We start from the raw sequence: 25711 nt of genomic DNA, 5'->3' as shown, positions 1-25711 counted from the left end.
TGCTCGGTCCCACCCATCACGTAAGTTTGGGGTATCACCGTATATATATATATACACATACAGTAATATCCCGAACTTATGCGATAGGTGGGACTGAGTGATAACCACGTAAGTTGGGGTATAATTTCGCAATTTGTGTAAAATCCAAATTGAATGTATGTAAACTAATAAATGTTCTCGTTAATCTTATCTTGTCTTTTGATTCGTTCACAGTTACAAGAAATCACCACATAGAGTCTCTCAAGTCTCTGTAGATATAACAAACACAGAAATAAATAACACAAAATAAATTGTAGCTATGTGTCGATTCCGCGAACACATCCGAACATGTAAGCTGAACAATAGTGTGGGGGGAGTGAGTAATTAAGAGTTGCATGAAGCTCAAACAAAAGACGAATCGATGAGATTTGAAAATTGCGTAACTCCAGGTTCGCATAAGTCGAGGTATTACTGTATACAGATCTATCTGTGTATCTGTGTATATGTTACTGCTAAAGCTCGAAACTCGTTAATCTGCAGATTAACTAGCGTGATCCGTTAAAGTTGTGAAAATTGTTCCATTTCTCAAATTACCTAGATAAAGTGCAGAGTATCTAGGTAATCCGCACATTACCTACTAGGCACTCGGTAAAGTAAAAATAAGATCTTTGCCACAAATAAATGTACCACAAATAGGTGTGCTTGTCACAGAAACCAATTGCTATTAAATTCAAAGTGTCGCCAATCTTTAGACTGCACAATTGGATAATGTTACCTATGGTGGGTAAAATGGCGGCTCCTCTCTGATTCCAGCAAACAGAAGAAAGGAAACAGTGGGGACACAGGTTCAAACCTAACCTAACCTATTCTAATAATTTGGTTGGTAATAATTATGGTAATTTATTAATTAATTAAAATAGGTTAGGTTAGGTTAGGACAGAACGTGCGTCTCCACTGTTTCCTTTCTTCTGTTTGCTGGAATCAGAGACGAGCCGCCATTTTACTCACCATAGGTAACATTAACTGCACAATTACATCATGCGATCACCAGAAAAAGTATGATAACTTTATTATTTTTCGTCTCCGGTCCAAAAGCAGGGTAAAAGTAGGACGACTTCAACGAGTCGTCTCGGTCCCCTCAATTCAGATAGATACTCAAAGTCCCGAAATTCCATAGGTGGTTATCTATATAATAATTTCCCTAATTGTATTAATATTTTAAATTGTTTGATTTTTTGTATGTTTTTTAATTGGTTGATGATTGATCTATCAACTAATTTGTTGATTGTTTGATTGTATTAACTCGATTCTTTAGATATCAAAAATTAAATAAAAAACATTATGTTAATTTAAGCGTACAGAAACGTTGCTATTGTTCCAGCAAAGATCTTATTTCCACTTTACCGAGTGCCTAGTAGGTAATTTGAAGATTACCTAGATAATCTGCACATTACCTAGGTAATTTGAGAAATAGAACAATTTTAGCAACTTTAACGGATCACGCTAGTTAATCTGCAGATTAACGAGTTTCCGAGCTTTAGCGGTAACATATACATATATATCAATACATATACCATAAATGTTTTGCATATCTGTGCTTATAAGAAGTGATATTGATAAACTCTTATATTTGTTTTTATTGTGGCTGCAGAATCAAAATTCTTCTATTTAAATTGTTGTTAGAATTAAATGCATTAAAATGATAATCAACTATAATTTTCTTAAACCTTACATACAAATTTGAAATTATTCTGCGTTTAATTTGATTTTAAGATTAAATTAAAGGTACAAAATTATTTTATAAATAATCTAATGAATCTAACTGTAGAATTATTAAAGACTAGCAGGTGGGCCCGGCTTTGTTCAGGCAAAAGTAACGATAACTAAGATAAAGATTATTATGTTACAGTCAACCTTAGCCGTTTTCACAAAATGCAAGAATTGTTTCCAGACTAATTAGAGAATTTTTAGATGGTTCTAAAAATATGTTCGATTTCCCGCAAAAACTGCATCTGCGCCTGTAAATCTTGCACGTCGCTTTCTCTTAACAATTCCATTATTACATAACACTTCCATTGTTACTTAAAACTTCCATTGTTACTTAACACTTCCATTGTTGATGGAAGTGTTAAGCCTTAATTTCTCCCCCCAGGGGGAATTTCGAAAAATCCCTTCTTAGTGTGCGTTCTCGTGATGTATCCTAACTGTGTACCAAATTTCAACTTTCAACTCCTAACCGTTTGGGTTCGTATCCATAATGTATATAGAAGCCTTAATCCTGTCTCTCTCCCCTGGGGGGATTTCGAAAAATCCCGTCTCAGTGTGCGTTCTCGTGACGTACCCTAACTGTGTACCAAATTTCAACTTTCAACTCCTAACCGTTTGGGCTCGTATCCATAATGTATATAGAAGCCTTAATCCTGTCTCTCTCCCCCCCGGGGGGAATTTCGAAAAATCCCTTCTTAGTGTGCGTTCTCGTGATGTATCCTAACTGTGTACCAAATTTCAACTTTCAACTCCTAACCGTTTGGGTTCGTATCCATAATGTATATAGAAGCCTTAATCCTGTCTCTCTCTCCTGGGGGGGATTTCGAAAAATCCCGTCTCAGTGTGCGTTCTCGTGACGTACCCTAACTGTGTACCAAATTTCAACTTTCAACTCCTAACCGTTTGGGCTGTGCACTTATTATTATTATTATCATCATCATTATTATTATTGTTATCATCAACCCGTCTCGATTATATTATAGATGTATCCATTAATGTTAAGTATATCTAGAATAATTAGTTTAATAAATTTAAAATTAAATTATAGATTTCTTTAATTTAATAATCAAAGTTATAAAGATTTTTTGATACGGATCAGAAGTTTAAAAATTATCAAAAATTATTATATGAATGTAATTATAATTAAAAATAACTAACTTTATCTAGAGCTTCTTGTAAGACAGGTTCTGCCTCTTCGTATTTTCCTTGCCCTATTAATGCAGCTGCCTGTCCATTCAACAATAAAGGAGTTGATGCATATTTATCACTCAATTCCTGATATATATAATAAGAATCTTGTAATTTTTCTGCTCCCTGAAAGAAAAAACTTGTTCAATTAATCAGTACTTATATTTTTAATTACATAAAAGACTTCTTTTTAATAATTTTACCATTGAAAGTCCAACCCAAGCTTGAGCAAGCTGAGTTAATGTTGCATCTTCATCCTTTTCTTGCATTCTTTTCAGTTCTTTTCTATTGTAAATAAAGCATTTATATCTTAAAATTTAATGGTAACAACAATAATAAGAAGTATTATATACAAATGTTCATACTTAGCCAGATCAATACGATCTATTTTCAAGTAAATTTGCAACATTAATGCAGAGCTGTAAGGAATATTATTTAAAAATTATTAGTATTAAAAAAGTTACTTAACATTTTTATTATAATATATAATTATTAGGTTCTAATTATAATATTAAGATTTTAATCAATAATTCAAATTTTAACTGCAAAAAATCTTAAAGTAAATTTCTAAACTTTATGTATTATAAGAATTAATCTTTATAAATTGTTCATCATTCAGATTTAATAAATATTATCTATATTTGATAAGTTGTTCATAATTGCTATATTTTAAAATATTAATAATTTCTGATCAATGAAATTTAATTGAAATCTAATTTCTGATCTAGTATTGTTTATCAAGGTTGTTTTTCTATAAAAGAGGAAGAATGAGTCTTACTCATTCCCAGTTTTACCTGTTATTCTAAGGACTTAGATTTGTCTGTAGTTAACATAGGAAGTACATTTAATAAAAAAACTATCATTTTCACTGTTAACTGGTATGCATTTTATAATATTTTGATGTTTTGTAAAATGAAAGCAAAAGGTCATCAATGCTTTAGATTTTATAAATGGTAATCCTAGGTCAAAAATACATAGATATACTAAAATAAATGACAAATAAAATATTTGAAGCAATTTTTTAATCTTAGTTGGCATGATTTAAAAAAAAGACATCAACTTATAATTTTTTAAAACACTTTTTCTTTTTTGGGAGTTGTATTCAATAGTTTTCTAGGGCCGAACAGATGGCCAAACGAATAAGGTGGTGGTCTACCAGTCTGGTTATCCGGGATCGAATTCGAACAAGTAGAAAAAAACCCAGAAAATTTTTAGGGATAATTTCCCCAAATATTCATGGAACCCATTGTGAGCCTGGGCGAATTCATAATGGGCTTGCTACAAAAAAGGACCTCTTAGTGACCATATAGTAAAAAGAGCAAAAAATGCCTCCCCTTACGCTTGTAAAACATATAAAATAATCTATTTAATTAATTTAAAAATGTGTTTAGAGCCATTTATCATTTTAAACAATTTATTTTTAGTAAAAGTTTTTGACCGGTTGAAATGCTTAACTCGAAACTCGATTTAAGTTTTACTTCTTAAAAAAGTAAATAAATAAACAAATGAATAATTTATTATTAAGTAATACCTTTAAAAATAATTCATTTTTCATCAACAAGATTGATATAACTTTATTGAAAAGAATTTTTAAAAAATGTATTCCTATCCTTATCCCGTATTAGAATAATCTTACTTTAAACTAGCATTAATATAATTAATGATAAGTAAACTCAAAAGAGATTCTTATTTTTCACAAAAATAATAACATAGTCGAATAATCAATATTAGTTAAATAAACTTATATTCATTCATCAGAAGCAAACTTCGTCTTGTATTACGTTGAACTTGTGAAAGGAAAAACTGTCGAGGCAGGAAATAATGTTCGTTCAAGTAGAAACATGGTCGGACGTGCAAAGAATGAAACTTCCATGTTCGATCTGTCGTCTGGTTAATCCATTTTAAGAATAAAAGAATGTTCAATTTATGACACGGCACACTGAACTTGTCAGTTTTAAGTCTTTTGATGGAAGACCCACTACTTTAACCAAAAAGATGATCAAATTTTCTTGAATTGGACCTAGCATATTTGCCGGATACATTTCGAAAAATTAAAAATTTTCAAGCTAAAAATTCCTAAAATAATTACATATTATGTCCAAGATCCATCTAGTGTCTGCTTTATACAATAAAAATAAGTCAGACAGCATCTTTCCCCGTATATGACAGTTATTACTTAAATTTAATTATAATTATGAAGTTTCTTTAGAAATGGATTCTTACTTGAACGCCACAAACATCAAAACTAGAAAGAGAAAAAGGTTAGCAGCAATGTTATAAATAAGTAAATTGAACCATGCAGAAACAACATTAAAACTAGACATAATAACAATATTATTACATCTATTTTTAGTCTTATTCCTTTCATTATACTACATTGTTTTCAGTACAATTCAGAATTTTATTATTATTATTATTATTAATAAATTCGATATCTTCAGGAAGAAACATTATAAAGCAAATTAAAATAAATTTATTTTATTTCATAAAATTTCATTACTAGTAACTTGTCTCTTATTATGAATTTATTAAATATTATATACATTATAGTGTAGATATTATACAATGTTTTAAGAGTTGTGTTCTATATATTCACATATTTGAACTTAGTCAAATTAGTTTAAAATTCTCCCATGTAACGATTTAATCATTAAAAAAAGTCAAACTATGTACAAAATATNGGAAAAAAAAACAAAATTACTTTCTGAACAATCCAATAATTAATCATTATCCAATAAATGGTGAATATTCAAACTTTAAGTGACATGACAACATTTTATACATACATACATATACAATAGGTAAAGTATAACAAATTATACTTTTTATAATTTATTTTGTATACTAGTACATTCTATATATTAACAGGACTTATTATACTGGAATTATGGATGCAGATGTTTAGTCTTACAGTTTAAAAATAATGTTCTTTATTAAGTATTCTTTAGTAAGTTCTTTATTTTTAAACTGTAAGACTAAACATCTGCATCCATAATTCCAGTATAATAAGTCCTGTTAATATATAGAATGTACTAGTATATAAAATAAATTATAAAAAGTGTTAAAAAAGGACAAAAAGGCATAATAAATATAACAAATTATAATTTAATCAAACAATCTAATAGTTTTTCAATTTTGAGAAATTATGTTTGATTTCAGGAAAAATATTGTTTCTTCAAAAAATAAGAGCTATTTCTATCTTGCAACTTAAAAGTTCATCTAAAATTACTATAATACATATGAGTTGAATTTTTAAAACAAAGCTATATTTGTAAGAAAAATCCTGATAAGTTCTTTTAATCATTCCATATATAAAAATATTTTTATTTCATTTCTTAAAACTTTCTTCATAATTTATAATATATAAATTTCACATTAACTCCTACACAATATTGTAGATGTTAATGAAAATAGTATTTCAGTTAAAATGTATGATAGCATTTCAAGTTTCTTCCAGCAGAAATATTTTATTTATCAAATGTTTTTGGCCACGTGGACAGAAATTCTCGTGATCACACATTAACTGACTGGAACATGGAATATAGAACCCATATTTTTTAATTTAAACATTTTCAAATGTATGTGTTCCATATTCCAATAAGTTGATGTTGATATTTGATATTGAGAATGGCTGTCCAGTTAACCAAAAACATTTGATAAATAAAATATTTTTGCTGTAATATGCTTGAATTGTTATCATTTATTCAATTCACCAGTTTATGAGATTTATTATAATTTATTATGTTTAAATTTGATTAATAAATAAATAGATAATAATGGATTGAATGTTATTTGATTTCATTTAATATTAGATTTTCATCACTGTTTCACATTTAAAAAATAACTACTACTAAAACCATCCGCATCTGTAAATAAAGCATTATAATTTTTTAAGTTTTTATTTTGAAATTAAATAATGAAATTTCTTTATACATACATTTAAATCACACAATAATTTTAATAAAACTAATGCCATGCATTATAAACATTAAACTATCATTACATACCACTCTAAAGATTCAGCTTGTTGCAATATTCTTAGTGCACCTTCATAGTTTTGTTCATGATAATAAATGCTTCCAGCTATTAATATCATCATTGTGTTTGAAACATTAATGTTCTTTTTAACTTGTTGATCTAAATCATTAACAACTTGAACTCTGAAAATTAAAAAACAAAATATATTATTTTAAAAGTTTTAAAATATTTATTATAAATAAATTATTAAATGAAATATTTTAAAATAAAATATTCTTAAACAAATAAATATTTAACATAGAAAATTAAGTAATCATTATAACTTTGATTATTAAATTACTTACTTTCTTGATTGATCACTTGATAAGTAATCAGCTAACAATCTTAAACAATAGAGTTCTTCAGCTGCTCCGGATTTAATTTCATCTAAGACTACTCCATATTTCCTTTGAGCCAAGTAAGCACGATACATATAAATATCTTTCTCAATTTTCAATTCAGGATTATTTAACTGAAATATATATAAAGTTAGATTAAAGCTAATTCAGCTTGTTAATTAGCATGTATAAATTTTAATTTGGTAAAAATTTATAAAATTTTATAAAAATTTGTAAAATTTATAAAATCTTCATAACTAATTTAGAAGCTAAAATTGAAATAAGTTAAAAACTTAAAAATTTCTCAAGAATAATAAATAATTTACATGTGGCATGATAATCATTCAATTATGTGGATATATAATTCTTAGACAAAAAAATGTATAACTAATTATTCTTAATTCAGGGATTGCTTGTTTTTATTTATAATATTTATAAATAAATACTAAAATCAATATTACTTAATAAGCAATGCATTCTTTAAATATTTAATGTTCTTAGAATGTCAAATTATTGAAATTAAATTGATTAATATCTAAACTCAAAAGTTTAAACGTGTTTTTTTCAATTTGATCAATATATTTTGTTATAATTCAAGAAATTTCATGTTGCAGTTTCTGAATTAAGAATGGTTAGTTATAAATTAGCTTGTCTATGTCTGAAAAGTATATTCTTGAATTCAAGAATATACTTCTCAGACATAGACAAGCTAATTTATAACTAACTTGGGGGGTTTCCCACCCATCCAAGAATTTTAGACCTCATACAGGAGGTCTAAAATTCTTGGATGGGTGGGAAACCCCCCATTCAAAGTTCACATCTTACATTCAAGGAGGAATTATATAATGCTAATTAATTAATGTACTATGTATGTCTAATTAATTAAGTCTTAGTGCATATTTACACCTCCGAATGAGATAGTTGGGACCTTATTGACGCATGACTACATGCTCCCATCGAATGTCAGAGAATTCTGCCAACATTAGAGCACAAGACTACGTCTTCCTGTTGAGTGGAGGATAAGCAGTATACTGATACACAGTAAAACCATGTATGTACCACAGTTTTTACATAACAGTATACTGGTATACACTGCTGGTATATAACCATAACAGTATACTGATACTGTCATGTAAAATCTGACCTTAGGAGGCGAGTATCAAGCGAAGGGTCATTCCTTTGAGTTGCTTGCTCGTACAGGAGGTCTAAAATTCTTGGATGGGTGGGAAACCCCCCATTCAAAGTTCACATCTTACATTCAAGGAGGAATTATATAATGCTAATTAATTAATGTACTATGTATGTCTAATTAATTAAGTCTTAGTGCATATTTACACCTCCGAATGAGATAGTTGGGACCTTATTGACGCATGACTACATGCTCCCATCGAATGTCAGAGAATGCTGCCAACATTAGAGCACAAGACTACGTCTTCCTGTTGAGTGGAGGATAAGCAGTATACTGATACACAGTAAAACCATGTATGTACCACAGTTTTTACATAACAGTATACTGGTATACACTGCTGGTATATAACCATAACAGTATACTGATACTGTCATGTAAAATCTGACCTTAGGAGGCGAGTATCAAGCGAAGGGTCATTCCTTTGAGTTGCTTGCTCGTACAGGAGGTCTAAAATTCTTGGATGGGTGGGAAACCCCCCATTCAAAGTTCACATCTTACATTCAAGGAGGAATTATATAATGCTAATTAATTAATGTACTATGTATGTCTAATTAATTAAGTCTTAGTGCATATTTACACCTCCGAATGAGATAGTTGGGACCTTATTGACGCATGACTACATGCTCCCATCGAATGTCAGAGAATGCTGCCAACATTAGAGCACAAGACTACGTCTTCCTGTTGAGTGGAGGATAAGCAGTATACTGATACACAGTAAAACCATGTATGTACCACAGTTTTTACATAACAGTATACTGGTATACACTGCTGGTATATAACCATAACAGTATACTGATACTGTCATGTAAAATCTGACCTTAGGAGGCGAGTATCAAGCGAAGGGTCATTCCTTTGAGTTGCTTGCTCGTACAGGAGGTCTAAAATTCTTGGATGGGTGGGAAACCCCCCATTCAAAGTTCACATCTTACATTCAAGGAGGAATTATATAATGCTAATTAATTAATGTACTATGTATGTCTAATTAATTAAGTCTTAGTGTATATTTAATAATTATTATATAATTAACTGACTTATAAGCAATAAAATAACTTATAAAGCCGGTCAACTTGACTTGCATCCAAGACAGTGATGTTTACATTGACTTTTCATCTATCAACGTTTATTTTAACATTCCGCACTTGTATATTGAGGACGTACCTTTAATTTTTGCGCTTCGTTAATACAATGCTGGAAATTTCCAATATAAAAAGCATTTCTAATATCGAAAAGAGGATCAGGTTGACTACTAGACGCGGCCATCTTGAATTACACGTCAACTTTAGCAAATTGAGCATGCGCATAACATTTTCGAATTAGACATGCGCGTGGTAAGGAGTGAAATCTACAACAGTAGTCGATCAGCTGTTTTGCTCGAATGTTGCTTCGAATTTTGGCCAGAACCGATACAAGTCACATTAATACGCGATAAAAAATGAAAGCCAGAACTATATTTGGACCGCTTACAAGATTAAGATTATTTTGGAATGAAAATATTTTAATCAATAGAAAAAAACCTCTAGCTTCTGAGGTTCTGTCATGTCATTTACTTAATAGAAAAAAACCTCATTGGACTTCTTATTTTGTTAAGTATAACAGTGTTATCAACGACCAATTTAGTCTTTCTCACTTTAACTGGAAGGTCGAAGATGCTAATTATCATATACTGAGAACTGGTTGTTATCCATATATTAAGTATCATTGCACGAAAAGGAATTATCAAGATTTGTCTACTGAAAACACATTTTTTATGATCTTAAAATTGATTAATTTTGGTAAGGAGTGCTAAAAATATTGAGTTTATTAATGCTATCTAGAACCTGTTACTGGTGTGCTTTGTGAATAATACAGTTTATGCAGTATATTTCACCTAAGGAAGAACTATTTAATGATTCGAAAACGTTAGTGATAAACTGTATTATTCACAAAGCATACCGGTAACAGATTCTGGATAGCATGTTGATTTCCGTTCCCAGTGTTGATGTGTTGTTGATCTTCATGTTTAATATTGAGTTTATAATTAAATGATGACCTCAGAGCAAGAATAATCTGTGCCGGTGAATTCTAATTTCGAGATAATTACCAAAAACTTTTATGTAATGTTTCCCAAGTGTTTTTTTTTTTTTTTTTTTTTTGTTTCTTTATTTCAGGCCTGGGATGTAACAACAAATTTGACTTGGATCTGTTTTGCATTAGATAAAGCAATTACTTTTAAGCAAACTCTGTATGCTAAGGCCGTATACCAAAACTGGACTTAGATCACTCTTTCCTGAGGTTGCCAAATAATCTTAATGTTATACCAAAATTCTAAACCTAGAGTTGTCATAAAATTTCTATGCAGCTATGAAGTTATCTACATGATAACTTCTAAGCTGCATAGAAATTTTAGAGAATGTTTTTGTGTATTTTAAATTTTAATTTTCTACATGTACTTACATACTTCTGGTAGATGTAATTATCTGTCTAGATAATTGGAAGTCATTAAACACTCTCTGATAGTTATGTTTAGGTTTTTGATTGATATAAAGCAAAGAAGAGAAATTTTCTCTCTCCCAATGTTTCAAAATGAAGTATTGTATTGCATTTTAAGCCTGGACTTTGAGAATTACATCTGGACTATGTCAGATTCACATTCATCCTATTGTCTACTGAATTTATCATTATAATATTCTTTCATTGGGAGAACCTAGCAAAGAGATTTTATACTATTTTATCAAAATATACAATAATATTTCAAACAGCAGAATTTGGACTGTTTCTCATTAAAAAAAAAAGTAAAAAAATTTAATTGGCAACTTAGTATATATAAAACTTGTATAAAATAAATCTGAATTCACTTAATTATTATTGTCTATTTTATATAATAAACCAAAAGTGATTTAAGTTTGGTGGATGTAATAAAATAAAATTATTGTAATTTAAAATAAATATCAGGAAACTATATGTAACATAAATAGAAATACAGTAAAGCTTGCAGTCAATACAGTAAAATCTGCATTTGGCTATTGAAAAATGGATAATGGAAAAATTACACAACATATACCATAGTTTCCCCATTGATCCCTTAGCAAAGTAAACAGTAGTACATTTATTAATGCTAATGACTAAAATGAATATGTAAGAGGTTATGACTTTGAACTTAAAATAATCTATGTGCTAAAATTAAAATGTCAACAGTGTGAGGGTATCAATGATAATATTCTTGTGAAGAAGTTGGTAAGAAAGGTTGCAAATCCTTACTTTATTGTATTGCAAAAATGTGGAGTAATATATGTACTACAAGGTGATGTAAAATATCACATTCTTTTATGTAAACAATGCTGTCAATAATCTTAACTGAAATGATTCTTTAATAGTGAAATTCTAAAGGTTTCATTTACATATTATTAAAGTAGGTGAGAAATTCATAAAATCAGGATGCAAAAGTAAATTTTGATGTTGCATTTTAATAAGCATGCTTTTTTAGCAAATTTTTAAGCATACTTTTTCAGCAATTCACTTTTATCCAATTAATATAAAATAAAATTTTGATTATTTTCAAATGCAACATTATATAAATAGCATAAGGTTCAATTGTATTTTTGAAGAAGCTTTAATGCAATTAAATGAAAGTACTTGAAATTTATTTTACACAATTTGTGTAAAGCTGTATTGCTGGAAAGAAATATTGCTGAGTATTGTTTGTTTTTTATGTTTTATTTAACCAATATTATGCTGAACAAACTTAAGAAATAATTTTATAAAATAGATTTTTGATAAATAAAATACAATATTACTGTATAGTATTTTTCATTTTGAAGTTATAAAATTATAAGATATATATAACTATTTTAAACCTAATCAAAAATGAAATTCTTAAAAACTTTGACAGTTTTGTCAAATATATTTATCAAATTTACAATTCGTATTATATTAAAAAAATTTTAATTGTAAACTAGTTTTTTATTTATTGAATTTTATCATTTGTTTAATATTATCACACAATAGAAGTATTTAAAAATTAAGTTGATATAAACAATACTAAACCCAAGAGTTTATTGCTGAAATGGACAGATGGTATGATGATCCTCATCATAATTCATTCAGGATTAGGTAAATTACCTGTTCCAGCTTCTAATTGATTCCACCGTCTTGTTATTGATCTTCCTTTATCTCTTCCGCCTTTTGGTTAATTTATCTTATGAAGGATTATAGGAGAAACTGGAAATGATCATATAAATTTTGTGTATGTATGTATTTTATCATTAATTAAAAAAGCCAATTTCACTAATTATTTTTGCTGTTCTTATTCAAAATGTTTAATATATTCTTTTTATTTTATTATTAGGTATCCCAACCTTAGCTTATGGATTAGGATCTGCACTATTAATAAAACATAGTGAAGATGTGATTACACCTTGTGGCTCTGTTACACTTTATTTTTTGAATAAAGAGGAAGAAGCATCAATGTTTTGATATTTAAAACGTATTTATAAAATAAAAAGTTATTTTTTTTTAGAATATTTGAAGAGTAGAAAGTTAGCAGCTGTGTTTTCAATAAATATGATTGAAGTTTCTGCTTGGGTTATTTCATAATGTATTTATAGTGAAATATTAATCATTTGCTTTTTGTCCTATTATTTTCACTAATCATCTTAATTATAAATTAATCTAAAAATGCGCAACTTAATTGTTTAAAGATTCGATATTTATTTAATATAAAATTTAATAAGTTTTATTAAATATAACAAGTAAAACGGCAAAACCGTATTTGGGACAAGACTATGTCTCGGAGACAGAATCAGCTCAAGGCAGGTCTCGTTCTCATTCTCCTATCTTCTTTGATATCGCTGCTTTTGGGCGCGATCGTTCAAACTTCACCGGCCACTACCACGAGATCGTCCATGATGCATCTTCGATGAAATTAACCTATCTAATTTCGAAATTTCTCTCCGTTGCGTGTCGGCCCGGGTTGAATTTTTGTCGATGCTTAACGAAAATTTCCCGTTTTTGAAAAAAAATAATCGTGGCTATTGTATCGTCCGAATTTTTTTTTTATTTTGCACAAACAATATATAGTTTAATTAATATTCGTGATTTTGTGGTGAAAGTTTTTAGCAGTAGAACACCGAATGAAATACAGTGTAAATATCTGTAGAATATAAGTTGCCTTGGCCAGTTACAGTTGTTTAAACAGTCTTTAATTAAATACGAGAACACTGCTTAATGTCTCGTCGATGTCGCTGTTTTATGTACTTTAACAGAAGTGGAAGAACGAATTCCGAATGCTGTCAAAGTATCCGTGAATTGGGAAAGAAATAAATCCCTATCAGAAGGAAAGTCAAGTCCAGTCGATTAAGTCGTATCCGGGTGAAAGGCCACTTCCGGATGGCTTGTCACATTTGGTGGAAAGTCGAAATCCGCGTAAGAAAACCTCGGCAGAATAAAGGTTTTTGTTTTCCAGCAGAAAAACAACCTTTTCCACCGTTTCTTCAGACTCCGTCTCACGTGATCGTGTTTCCCCCGTCCATTCCGGAACTTCGGGGTATCGCCGCTCCCAAGATACCCCGATATGTCGACGAACTGGCTATCAGCGTTACTTTAATTTCCGTCTCGATTTTTTTACCCGAGGTGACTAGGTTGGTAATTGAGTCCCGGAGACGTGCGCCCTTTAGGTCGATTAACAGTCCGTATTCCCGCAGAAAGTCGGCGCCTATAATAGGCTTACTGACGTCGGCTAGTACGAATGGCCACTGGTAACGACGGCGGAGGTTGAGCCCGAACGTAACTAACTTGGTACCATACGTTCGTATCGGTGTACCATTTGCCGCATAGAGCCTCACGGCATGGGGGTCTTCATGCGTGCCGTTTCTTGAGAAGGGTAAAACACTCACGTCGCTTCCACTATTAATTCCAGTTACAGCCGAAAGTAGTTCTTTAGTTAAAGTAAGATAAGACACAAGACACTTCTATCTCCCCAACGCTTTTCATACTCAAAATTTGATAGCATCAATGTCTCTTATAAGTTATCGTGTCAAATTTCGTTTCTTAATCTTTACCCCTCTCTGAGATATTAAACAAAACGATTGTACAGTACTGTACACAAGAAAAATTTTTCTGCTTTTTGCTTTTAGGGATAAAGAAAACATCGAGATTTACAAAACTTTGCCTTGTTGTATTTAGCAACCGGAAAACTGAACCAGCTATCAGTACGTTTTATAGGGAGCTACTACCATCTGGTGTGACGAATAATCAATAGTGAACTATTAATTCATAATTCGTATTTATAATTCTTTGACTATAAAAGTAAGTGAAAACATAAGGTACGGTAATATATCATTATATATTTACATTAACATTTATTAAAACTAATATGCTATTATAACAGATTTATCATATCAAATATTAAATTATTAATTTAAAGATTTCAATATTTCGAAAAGTGAATTAGTAATAAAATATAAAAGTGTTCTATAACTCAAAGTGTAATTAAAACAGAGAATAATGTAGGAAATATTTAAAGAAAAATAAAAAGAAAACAATTAGAAGAATCTTTAAAGAAATAAAAATTAAATTTAAATTTTATATGCAGATAATGTAGGAAAATATTAACATAAAAGTGTACAGATGTATTCAAAATGTGAGTCACTTCGACACAAACATTACACATGTTAATAACCAACCCACCAACCCCCGTAACACAACTTTCAACTCTTCCTGAGGGAAGCGTGGTAATCTAGGTTCTAGGGCATTTAAACCTTTGTCCTGTTCGTAAACAAGAAAGGTCATTTAAAGCTCTTCAGTTGTTTCAATCTCTGATTAATTTAAACATTAATATCGAAATGCCTAAAGCTGTATCGGACGATATCAGAAATTTAATAATTCAGCATAGAAAAGAGGGTAAAGCATTAAAAGAGCTAGCAGCAATGTTTAAAATCACTCCTCGAACAGTTATTAAAATATGTAAACGTTATAGAGAAACAGGAGAGGTTTCACCGAAAAAAGCGAAAGGTCGTCAACGTCTGACTACCGAAGAGGAGGATCGACTTTTAAAACAAACCTGCGAAGAAAGTCCATCTAAGACAGCGAGGATTCATAAAATAGAACTGGCCTTAACTGTATCAGTATCCACAGTTAGGAGAAGGTGCGTGGCGTTTAGGTATCATAATACATAGACTTAAAAATATCGGCATTTGTGCTGATTAGGGGGTACGGCTATTTGAGAGGTTTTCTTCCATAAAATTAATCAAATCTAGACTAATCTCACTCGAATATTTCCAAAACACGTATAATTTGTTGGAAATGATCGATATAAAATATGCTATGAACAAAAAATTGTCGGAATACTTATCGAGTGTACCCATTCGAAGACACCATTGCTTAAGCTTGTTTTCGTCGCGGAGCGTCACATCGGACGGCGGACGCGTACGAAGCGTGTCACGTGACATTTGTCGGAGCTATTCGGTTACGTGACTACTCATCTCCGACGTGTTCCTGATAACTTATTCTTTTTGCGAAGAATTCGCTGAACTTTAGAGACATCATTAAGAGAAATATTAAAACTTCATTCCATTCTAAATATGAATTAAAATCAACATATAATAACGTATGATAATGCGATAAATAACTAATAATACTGTTCTACTTTTAAATGGCCTAATCTCTCATGTCGTAAACAAAATTGTATAATATTTATTTACATCAAGACATTAGACATCTTATGTTGCATCTGATTAATATTTATCATCATCAAAATATATATCACGATAGAATTATTGTCGTTAGCGAGCGGTTTTTCCTTTGTTGCTTCATATAGTCAATAATAATAATAATTCGTTTCTAATTACAATAAAAGTCTTTAGTATATTATGATCTATCACGTGATGTCTCTAAAGTTCAGCGAATTCTTCGCAAAAAGAATAAGTTATCAGGAACACGTCGGAGATGAGTAGTCACGTAACCGAATAGCTCCGACAAATGTCACGTGACACGCTTCGTACGCGTCCGCCGTCCGATGTGACGCTCCGCGACGAAAACAAGCTTAAGCAATGGTGTCTTCGAATGGGTACACTCGATAAGTATTCCGACAATTTTTTGTTCATAGCATATTTTATATCGATCATTTCCAACAAATTATACGTGTTTTGGAAATATTCAAGTGAGATTAGTCTAGATTTGATTAATTTTATGGAAGAAAACCTCTCAAATAGCCGTACCCCCTAATCAGCACAAGTGCCAAAACATCACTTCATATAAATTTAATTTAATTATACATAGAAATTTACTAAGAATATTTTATTATATTATTAGACTAAGAGAATTCAATCTGGGAGGAAAGAAAGCTGCCAAAAAACAGTGGTTAAGTACAAAGAACGTAGTCGACCGTTTACGCTTCGCCCATCAATATCGACACTGGACGATGAACGAATGGCGCACCGTCTTCTTTTCTGATGAGAAAATCTTTTGCAGTGGTAACAACGGACCTGTTTGGGTGCATAGGCCACGAGGGGAAAGACACAACATAAAGTATGTGCACCCAAAGCACGTAGCCAAGAAATTTTCGTTAGGTGAGATTTTATATTTCGTTTTTCGTACTGATATACAAGAAATAATTCTTACTTTGATTAAATATAGAAGCGACCTTTCCACGTGAAATCGCTAAATGGTTAAAAAAGAAAAGTTAACAAATTCAAAACAACGTTCTTTGTTAAAACACTTATTGACTATTATTTTTTTCTGCTGTAAGTCGATATAAATAGCAAGGAAAAAAACTAATATGTATATTAATAATAACATTAAAAAATAATAATAAATTCTCTTGCTTATAATTGTATTATGTGCAAGATCGTGCAGAGAGAGAAGGAGCTGCTATTTTCCCCGCTCCCGGAGAAAATGTAGGGAGGTGGACCATATCAGTCACAATCTAACTGGGAAAACGTCAGAAACCGATTTCGTATTGATTATTCTTTTATAAATCAAGAAATTGATTCATTTGAAATTGGCGTGACGCCCTAATGAAATTTCTGTATTAAAAGATTGATTCTTCAAATATTTAAATCCGGCAGAAATAGAGAATGCCCGGAAACTCTAATCTAGAGGTTCGCAGTCGTTCCAAACCCTATAAAATTAACGTTACTTTCACTAACAAATAATAAAATTTTTAAGAATATTTTTTATTAACAAAGGAAACTTTTCTTCGTATTTAATTTATTTAAAAGGCTAAAAGGCTCCAATATAACACCGTGCTCCACACACGCTCTCGAGGACCCTGATTATGTGGGAACTTAACAACACACTCAGGCTCAAGTGAAAACGAAAGAGGTGAATTCCTGATAGCAACTAGCTTTGGTAAGCTTCGTAGCAGTGATCGAGAGAGGTGTCCGATTGGATCAAATAGTTTCAAGGCGATTTTGAAGTTATTCGATTTGTGGATCGACAATTATAGAAAGGCTTGAGAGTTTGAGGAAATAGGTTCCTAGTATATTGAGGTGACGATTAGGATCTTTAAATTATAAGAATTATTGTTTATAAGTTAATTCTTTGATTTTGTCGAATTCCAAAGGGGAATAGAATTAAGTTAGAAATAGATTGATTTGAGTTTGTCGGTTTGATTCTTGTTGAATTTCATTGAATAAATTATTGTTTGATTTTTACTAAATACTGTATATAGTTTATTACTAGAATTTTAATTAAATATTTGATTTTGTTATTGACAAACTTTGTCATTATTTAATTCGGTGCACGCTTAAAGTCCAGGCCTGGCACACTAACGCAAATCCGCGTAAAGTACCCGTTAGGGAACGGCTATTTCCGGCACACAGTAGTATCCATAATCGTTGGAAAAGTCGGAAAAATAATATAGTACTTTACAATATACATAAGTATAATCAGAGGTATAGTATAATCGTATACTATAACTAAATCGAATTCACAAACAGAATTTTTTACCTTGTTTCTTTTCCCCTTATTTATAATAGGGAAAAGAAACGTTAATATTAACGAGTTATTTGTTACCATAAAGATAAATACAGTAGATTCAAAATCGAATATCGCAATTGAAGCAAAGATACTAGATAAAATTTAACGCCATTTCTACCAAAGATACAATACTAATTCTCATAAATTTAATTAATTTTATTACGCAGCAACTTGAAAAAAAAATTGTAGACCTATAACTTGCCACTATCGTTCGTTTGAGTGTCTCTCTTTCCTTAATCTCGAGAACGGAGTTAACAGGTGGAATACGAGACTATAAAAATAGACATGGAGACCCAATAAACTATATACGAACTTCCGATGCAAACCGGAAATCATGATATTTCAATTCAAAATTTCCCCCGAAAGGAGTTAAATAGATGAAAGGTTCGACTGTATTGTTGAAGCAAAGGTATATATATAGGGGCAAGCCACTACTAGTTTGAGGTGGAGAGCATATATTTTAAGTTAAATAAATTAAAAATATGATTAAAACTTGCAGCCTGACAAAGCAACAATGTCATAATAAATAATTGCACGTTACTTCTACTATTTCTATGTATATTAGTTTATTTAATTTTATGTTAAAAGCATAGCGTATTAAATGTTTTGTACGTAAAAATATATGCGATATTTTTGTATAAGTAATTTTTCTAGAATATTTACTGTAACACCACATTATACTGCTAGATAAATAGACTAGTAGCACTAAGTTGGTCACGTGATTTATCGATATTTCGACGTACTCAGGCGTTGACCTGGTGAAGATTATGTAACGTAATCTTTACGTGAAAAACGACGTTTAGTGACATCTATCTTAAAGCAGACTTGTAGAGTAACGATAATGCTCGAAGCACGTACAGTACAGTACACCGCGTTACTATATGAGAATTATAAGAATAACTAAATCAATCCCTTTTCCTTTCTTGCAAATATATTAAAGATTTATTCATTTTAAAGTTAATAAAAATATATCCTAAATGTTTATAGTAATAAATATACAGTGTATGTGTTATAAAAATATTATTTATATTGAAATTAATTTATAAAAATTTCATCCGGTTAGGTTATCTTCTCTAAGAATTGATTGTGAAATTGTTTTGTTCAAGGACTTTCCCACTCCTTTCGAAATAAAATAAAATTATCGATAAGTAATTATATAATGTGTCATTTCACTTATTTTTGCATCATATATCGCATGTTCCGTGCATTATAACAATGTACAAAGTCGTTCTCAGTTGCGGAATTTGTCTGATTTTCATCCACTGGGCTGTAGATGGAAGCGGTATAAGTAAGTATAGTCGCAATAATAATTTAAATAGTTTATAAATTTTTACACATCTTTAATAATCTAGTGTTTTAAAATAATTAGCCGAAGGAGTGTGTGGAGTGAACGAACTATATGTGGAAGCGGGTTGCGAATCGTCTTGCAAAAATTTACTCAAAGAGCCTTGTCTTGGACGACCGAAACATCCCGGATGCATATGTAAAGCTGGTTTAATTAGAGAAGAAAGTACAAACCATTGCATTTCTATAAAAGAATGTGGTCAGCGTAAGTATAATTTTCACATAATTTATTAACATGGTAAAGACACGCTTTTAAGGTCTGAAATATTTATATCTCTTTATCAGGTATCTGTCAAGAACCGAATAGAGAATTAAATTTAGATGGACGATTTACAGTTTGTACCGGGCCAGGCCAAGCTTATACTGGACATCCATTCAGACCACATCCCGTTTGTACATGTAAGAGAGGATTTGCTAGAAGTGGAGGCATTTGTATTCCAGTATCTGAATGCCAAGCACCACAATTAAACAGAAATTCTGAATAATTTACATTTAATTTCTTTTTATAAATAAGTAGTTCTGTTTCAAATACAAATATCTATTTTGTATTAATCGACAATTATAAAACGTTTCGAGTTATGAAATATTTGGATATTTTATCGAATTATTTTAACAATTTGCTGAATTTCTACACTTAATTATGTAAAAAAAATATGCCAAATACAAATATATATATGAAACACATTTAAGTTTTGCATATAATTATTTAAATGTGATTAAACACTATAGTTCTTGTATTGCACGCTTATTTAAGTATGAATTATGCAAATTACCCAAGCAAAATTAAAGAAATGTAAGCCTTCTTCTTCTCAGTATTCTAATGTAAATAAAGTTACGAAAATGAATAAAACTTTGTTTTATTTTTGTTATTTCGTTTTATAATATAAATAAACTAGAAAATAACAATAGAAGTACACAGATGGTAAATGTATAAATGTTTAACTGACACCATTGCTTATAAATTTTCAGAGTCCCAATCATGAAGTTAAAAACGGTATGATAACATTCCATATTTGTCAATGAAAACTATAGCAACAATAAATATTTTCTCATGCATCAGCTTTGTTTTTATAATGATTGTGATCTTATTATAACAAAAATCAAAATAATTTAATTTAAGCAGTGATCCATATGAATAATCCAATAGTTCATTCAGAAGTATATAAAATTACAAGAGCTTAATTAATGTTACATATCATACTAAATAGATAGTTATTAGCTTATTAAATTATTTACAGGGATATACAATTCAGACAATTATATAATTTCAAATTATACATAATTTACACAAAAATTAATTAAAAAATGTTTGCTTGCAAATATAAACTACACAAAACCCAGTAACCAAATTACAGTCAATATTTAAAGTATATTTTGCATTGACAATAGAACTGTAACTTCCAGAGTCCACCAGAGATCCATGTTTTACTTTAAAACAAATAGTTTCAATAGTTTCGAGACTTAAAACGTAATTCGACTTTTTGTTGAAGTCTTCCAGAAAAGATAATAAATCTTGAACGTTTGTCGTTCTCTTAATGGCTGTTAATCTCGCTCTACTTCCATTAAAGTCCTTGTACACGTTAAAATTCAACCTACGAATATTGTTATTATCAATCATTTGAAACAGACGTTTGCTCGGTCTTTTATCATAAACACTAATGCAGATATCCGTGAAAATATTATCAACGAAAACGCTATTAACTGAAATGTTAATAAATATAATTACAAAACTTTTGTAAAAGTATTATAATTAAATTATAAAATTACCTTTTCCTCTTAACTGAAATTCTACAGGGTAATGATCCGATACTTGTCTAGTCTGCAAGGATATACATAAATTACAATAAAATATTAAAATTTAACAATATTTTACAATATCAAAGTATCAGGAATATCGCATGTAGTGTGCAATTGTTCACTGTACAAGGACGGTTATTCGAAGGGGGCGAAATTTTAATTTCTTTTATATATAATGAAAGTTATTTTTATTGTACCATGGAGTCCAAGAATTATATACACAATATCCACTATCTGTATACATTTAGATATAGGCCTTATATGGCCATGATTGCTCGTGTCTGGTATTGTCATTGTGTTAAGGCAGAAGCATACGGCGCGACAAAATTACAGCTGTCAACGATTGCTGCAACTAATCGCCTCTTTTGCCCTTGACAAATAAAAAAAGTGATTGGTCCAATCTGTCGTCGACATAACGACGTCGTCATGTCGACGACCGATTCGACTATCGACATCGCCCATGCTCATCAGCCTTTATTATATATCTTCTGTGGTCTTAGGATCCATAAATTACGAAATTTTCTTGAAATTCTTACTCTTCCTCCCCCATTGTCCCAGTTTGTCGAAGCTTCTGTAACCCTTCCCCGCTTCGAACGTCCAATAAAACTCAACCCCCTAAAATCTTTGCCATTTTATGAATAAAAAATTTAATAAAATAAAACGGGCGTCCAAAGGACTTTCCCACTCCTTTCGAAATAAAATAAAATTATCGATAAGTAATTATATAATGTGTCATTTCACTTATTTTTGCATCATATATCGCATGTTCCGTGCATTATAACAATGTACAAAGTCGTTCTCAGTTGCGGAATTTGTCTGATTTTCATCCACTGGGCTGTAGATGGAAGCGGTATAAGTAAGTATAGTCGCAATAATAATTTAAATAGTTTATAAATTTTTACACATCTTTAATAATCTAGTGTTTTAAAATAATTAGCCGAAGGAGTGTGTGGAGTGAACGAACTATATGTGGAAGCGGGTTGCGAATCGTCTTGCAAAAATTTACTCAAAGAGCCTTGTCTTGGACGACCGAAACATCCCGGATGCATATGTAAAGCTGGTTTAATTAGAGAAGAAAGTACAAACCATTGCATTTCTATAAAAGAATGTGGTCAGCGTAAGTATAATTTTCACATAATTTATTAACATGGTAAAGACACGCTTTTAAGGTCTGAAATATTTATATCTCTTTATCAGGTATCTGTCAAGAACCGAATAGAGAATTAAATTTAGATGGACGATTTACAGTTTGTACCGGGCCAGGCCAAGCTTATACTGGACATCCATTCAGACCACATCCCGTTTGTACATGTAAGAGAGGATTTGCTAGAAGTGGAGGCATTTGTATTCCAGTATCTGAATGCCAAGCACCACAATTAAACAGAAATTCTGAATAATTTACATTTAATTTCTTTTTATAAATAAGTAGTTCTGTTTCAAATACAAATATCTATTTTGTATTAATCGACAATTATAAAACGTTTCGAGTTATGAAATATTTGGATATTTTATCGAATTATTTTAACAATTTGCTGAATTTCTACACTTAATTATGTAAAAAAAATATGCCAAATACAAATATATATATGAAACACATTTAAGTTTTGCATATAATTATTTAAATGTGATTAAACACTATAGTTCTTGTATTGCACGCTTATTTAAGTATGAATTATGCAAATTACCCAAGCAAAATTAAAGAAATGTAAGCCTTCTTCTTCTCAGTATTCTAATGTAAATAAAGTTACGAAAATGAATAAAACTTTGTTTTATTTTTGTTATTTCGTTTTATAATATAAATAAACTAGAAAATAACAATAGAAGTACACAGATGGTAAATGTATAAATGTTTAACTGACACCATTGCTTATAAATTTTCAGAGTCCCAATCATGAAGTTAAAAACGGTATGATAACATTCCATATTTGTCAATGAAAACTATAGCAACAATAAATATTTTCTCATGCATCAGCTTTGTTTTTATAATGATTGTGATCTTATTATAACAAAAATCAAAATAATTTAATTTAAGCAGTGATCCATATGAATAATCCAATAGTTCATTCAGAAGTATATAAAATTACAAGAGCTTAATTAATGTTACATATCATACTAAATAGATAGTTATTAGCTTATTAAATTATTTACAGGGATATACAATTCAGACAATTATATAATTTCAAATTATACATAATTTACACAAAAATTAATTAAAAAATGTTTGCTTGCAAATATAAACTACACAAAACCCAGTAACCAAATTACAGTCAATATTTAAAGTATATTTTGCATTGACAATAGAACTGTAACTTCCAGAGTCCACCAGAGATCCATGTTTTACTTTAAAACAAATAGTTTCAATAGTTTCGAGACTTAAAACGTAATTCGACTTTTTGTTGAAGTCTTCCAGAAAAGATAATAAATCTTGAACGTTTGTCGTTCTCTTAATGGCTGTTAATCTCGCTCTACTTCCATTAAAGTCCTTGTACACGTTAAAATTCAACCTACGAATATTGTTATTATCAATCATTTGAAACAGACGTTTGCTCGGTCTTTTATCATAAACACTAATGCAGATATCCGTGAAAATATTATCAACGAAAACGCTATTAACTGAAATGTTAATAAATATAATTACAAAACTTTTGTAAAAGTATTATAATTAAATTATAAAATTNTAATAGGCCCTATGTTTTTTATAAAGTCGAGAAAAAATATAAATTAAATACAGATTACATAAGAAATTTCGTTAGACTTTGTAAGACTATTTTTTAATAAATAAAATACAATTTCTTAAAATAATACGCACAAAATTATGATGTAGCTAATTTATTTTTCTACTTCTGCTAACTTGATTAGGAAATTTAAAAACCATATGTCAACGTTTTAGTCGTAGGGACTTACATTTGTTATTTTAACTTAAAACCCCTGTGAATTGCAAGTAACAAAAGCAGTTTTTAAGCTAAATAAATGAGAATTTTTCATACATATAAAATTTTTTAAATCGTTTAACTCCCTTGTTAACAGGAAAATCATAATGTACTGTACAGGGAAAAGACACTACTAACATTCATTGCATTACTCTGAATTTCAGTAGTGTCTTTCCCCTATCTGTTGGGAATAATAGCGATCAAAAGAGTATTTCGGATATTTTTTCTGTGTTTGTAATTTGTAATTAATTTCGAAAATATTAAATCGACTGCTTATACGAATAAAATGTATGAAATATTTAAATTTACAGGAACAATTTGATCGTTTTAATTTTTATATTCGAATAAAAATGTATGTTAGAAAAGCAACTGGAACAAATGCAAATTCTGCCTTTGTATAATATAACCTTTATTATACACGACGTCACAGCTTCAATTTTGCATCTGTGGTTTCGCCAGTCGTGTTAACAGAAGGGTATCCTACATTACTAGTAGCAGTTGAAAATTACGGTTTTCTCTTCTTGTTTTACAGTAGATAATAGAAAAATCATGAAGTTCTTGTTGCTCTTCTTTATTTTGGGTAAACGATAATGCTCTTTGTTTTCTTCGATTAGTAAAATTAGTTGTTTTTGTACATTTTAATTATTAGAATGAATCTATTTTAAAATTGTTATTTATCTTTCAAGTGTAAAATTCTCACCGCAACTTACCGTGGTGTTGAATGGGATTATTCCAGTAGATATCTTTCAGTCGTTAATTGGCAATCCACTCCTTAAACATTTGGATGAAACATTTTGTGTAAGTGAAAAATCTTAATTAACATTATTATTTATACAATACAGTGGGTGATCGGTTAACGAACATAATCCGTTCCAAGACTTTGTTCGCTATCCGAATTGTTCGTTAACCGATTATCGATTTACCATAGGTTTTAATGGGAATTTAATTAATTCGTTCTGGAGACCCCTAAAAATAAAAAATATATACTTTCTTACTACGTTTATTTATGTGTAATAATAAAAGTACATACGTACACAGTTTTGCATTTTTATTAGTCATGTTTTTTTGCGTTTGAAAGGGTTAAAGAATCTGTCTAATGTCGATTGCTTTTCTCGCTTCGTCAGGATTTTTTGTAAGTAATTAATAGCATTGCAATTGTAGAAATCCCCAAGCCTCAACCTGGTTTGGATGCCATTCTAAGACCGTTG

The 25711-nt window shown here is 30.1% G+C and overlaps 4 protein-coding genes across 4 annotated transcripts; 3 read left to right on the top strand and 1 right to left on the bottom strand.

Moving 5' to 3' along the window:
- Positions 1 to 2874: 2874 nt before the first annotated feature.
- Positions 2875 to 9781, bottom strand: LOC111637551 (coatomer subunit epsilon-like). Its single transcript, XM_023383058.1, has 6 exons — positions 9637 to 9781; positions 7257 to 7423; positions 6942 to 7094; positions 3300 to 3353; positions 3138 to 3219; positions 2875 to 3060 (listed from the first exon to the last, which is right to left on the bottom strand). The coding sequence occupies exons 1-6, from the start codon at positions 9736 to 9738 to the stop codon at positions 2890 to 2892; spliced, it is 729 nt and encodes a 242-aa protein (XP_023238826.1). The 5' UTR covers positions 9739 to 9781; the 3' UTR covers positions 2875 to 2889.
- A 9-nt stretch (positions 9782 to 9790) lies between these two features.
- On the top strand, positions 9791 to 13114 carry LOC111637552 (uncharacterized protein C15orf61-like). The gene is made up of 2 exons (XM_023383059.1): positions 9791 to 10250; positions 12803 to 13114. The coding sequence occupies exons 1-2, from the start codon at positions 9911 to 9913 to the stop codon at positions 12928 to 12930; spliced, it is 468 nt and encodes a 155-aa protein (XP_023238827.1). The 5' UTR covers positions 9791 to 9910; the 3' UTR covers positions 12931 to 13114.
- Positions 13115 to 19576: 6462 nt separating this feature from the next.
- LOC111637550 lies at positions 19577 to 20628 on the top strand. Its single transcript, XM_023383057.1, has 3 exons — positions 19577 to 19720; positions 19802 to 19981; positions 20062 to 20628. The coding sequence occupies exons 1-3, from the start codon at positions 19648 to 19650 to the stop codon at positions 20259 to 20261; spliced, it is 453 nt and encodes a 150-aa protein (XP_023238825.1). The 5' UTR covers positions 19577 to 19647; the 3' UTR covers positions 20262 to 20628.
- A 1660-nt stretch (positions 20629 to 22288) lies between these two features.
- On the top strand, positions 22289 to 23337 carry LOC111637548. The gene is made up of 3 exons (XM_023383056.1): positions 22289 to 22429; positions 22511 to 22690; positions 22771 to 23337. The coding sequence occupies exons 1-3, from the start codon at positions 22357 to 22359 to the stop codon at positions 22968 to 22970; spliced, it is 453 nt and encodes a 150-aa protein (XP_023238824.1). The 5' UTR covers positions 22289 to 22356; the 3' UTR covers positions 22971 to 23337.
- Positions 23338 to 25711: the final 2374 nt, after the last annotated feature.

The sequence above is a fragment of the Centruroides sculpturatus genome, unplaced genomic scaffold (assembly GCF_000671375.1).
Source record: "Centruroides sculpturatus isolate CEXI.00-Female unplaced genomic scaffold, Cexi_2.0 scaffold1144, whole genome shotgun sequence".
In the NCBI taxonomy this organism is placed as follows: domain Eukaryota; kingdom Metazoa; phylum Arthropoda; class Arachnida; order Scorpiones; family Buthidae; genus Centruroides; species Centruroides sculpturatus.
The sequence above is the reverse complement of the archived record's forward strand: the minus strand, read 5'-3'. Positions and strand labels throughout refer to the sequence as shown.

Excerpts from the sequence above, each read along its gene's own strand:
- LOC111637548 (XM_023383056.1), top strand. The coding sequence starts at position 22,357 with ATGTACAAAGTCGTTCTCAGTTGCGGAATTTGTCTGATTTTCATCCAC. Across the intron at positions 22,430-22,510 it reads TGTAGATGGAAGCGGTATAA|CCGAAGGAGTGTGTGGAGTG; the intron begins GTAAGTATAGTC and ends TAAAATAATTAG. Across the intron at positions 22,691-22,770 it reads TATAAAAGAATGTGGTCAGC|GTATCTGTCAAGAACCGAAT; the intron begins GTAAGTATAATT and ends TCTCTTTATCAG.
- LOC111637551 (XM_023383058.1), bottom strand. The coding sequence starts at position 9,738 with ATGGCCGCGTCTAGTAGTCAACCTGATCCTCTTTTCGATATTAGAAAT. Across the intron at positions 7,095-7,256 it reads TCAAGTGATCAATCAAGAAA|AGTTCAAGTTGTTAATGATT; the intron begins GTAAGTAATTTA and ends TTTAATTTTCAG. Across the intron at positions 3,220-3,299 it reads GATCGTATTGATCTGGCTAA|AAAAGAACTGAAAAGAATGC; the intron begins GTATGAACATTT and ends TATTTACAATAG.
- LOC111637550 (XM_023383057.1), top strand. The coding sequence starts at position 19,648 with ATGTACAAAGTCGTTCTCAGTTGCGGAATTTGTCTGATTTTCATCCAC. Across the intron at positions 19,721-19,801 it reads TGTAGATGGAAGCGGTATAA|CCGAAGGAGTGTGTGGAGTG; the intron begins GTAAGTATAGTC and ends TAAAATAATTAG. Across the intron at positions 19,982-20,061 it reads TATAAAAGAATGTGGTCAGC|GTATCTGTCAAGAACCGAAT; the intron begins GTAAGTATAATT and ends TCTCTTTATCAG.
- LOC111637552 (XM_023383059.1), top strand. The coding sequence starts at position 9,911 with ATGAAAGCCAGAACTATATTTGGACCGCTTACAAGATTAAGATTATTT. Across the intron at positions 10,251-12,802 it reads CTTAAAATTGATTAATTTTG|GTATCCCAACCTTAGCTTAT; the intron begins GTAAGGAGTGCT and ends TTTTATTATTAG.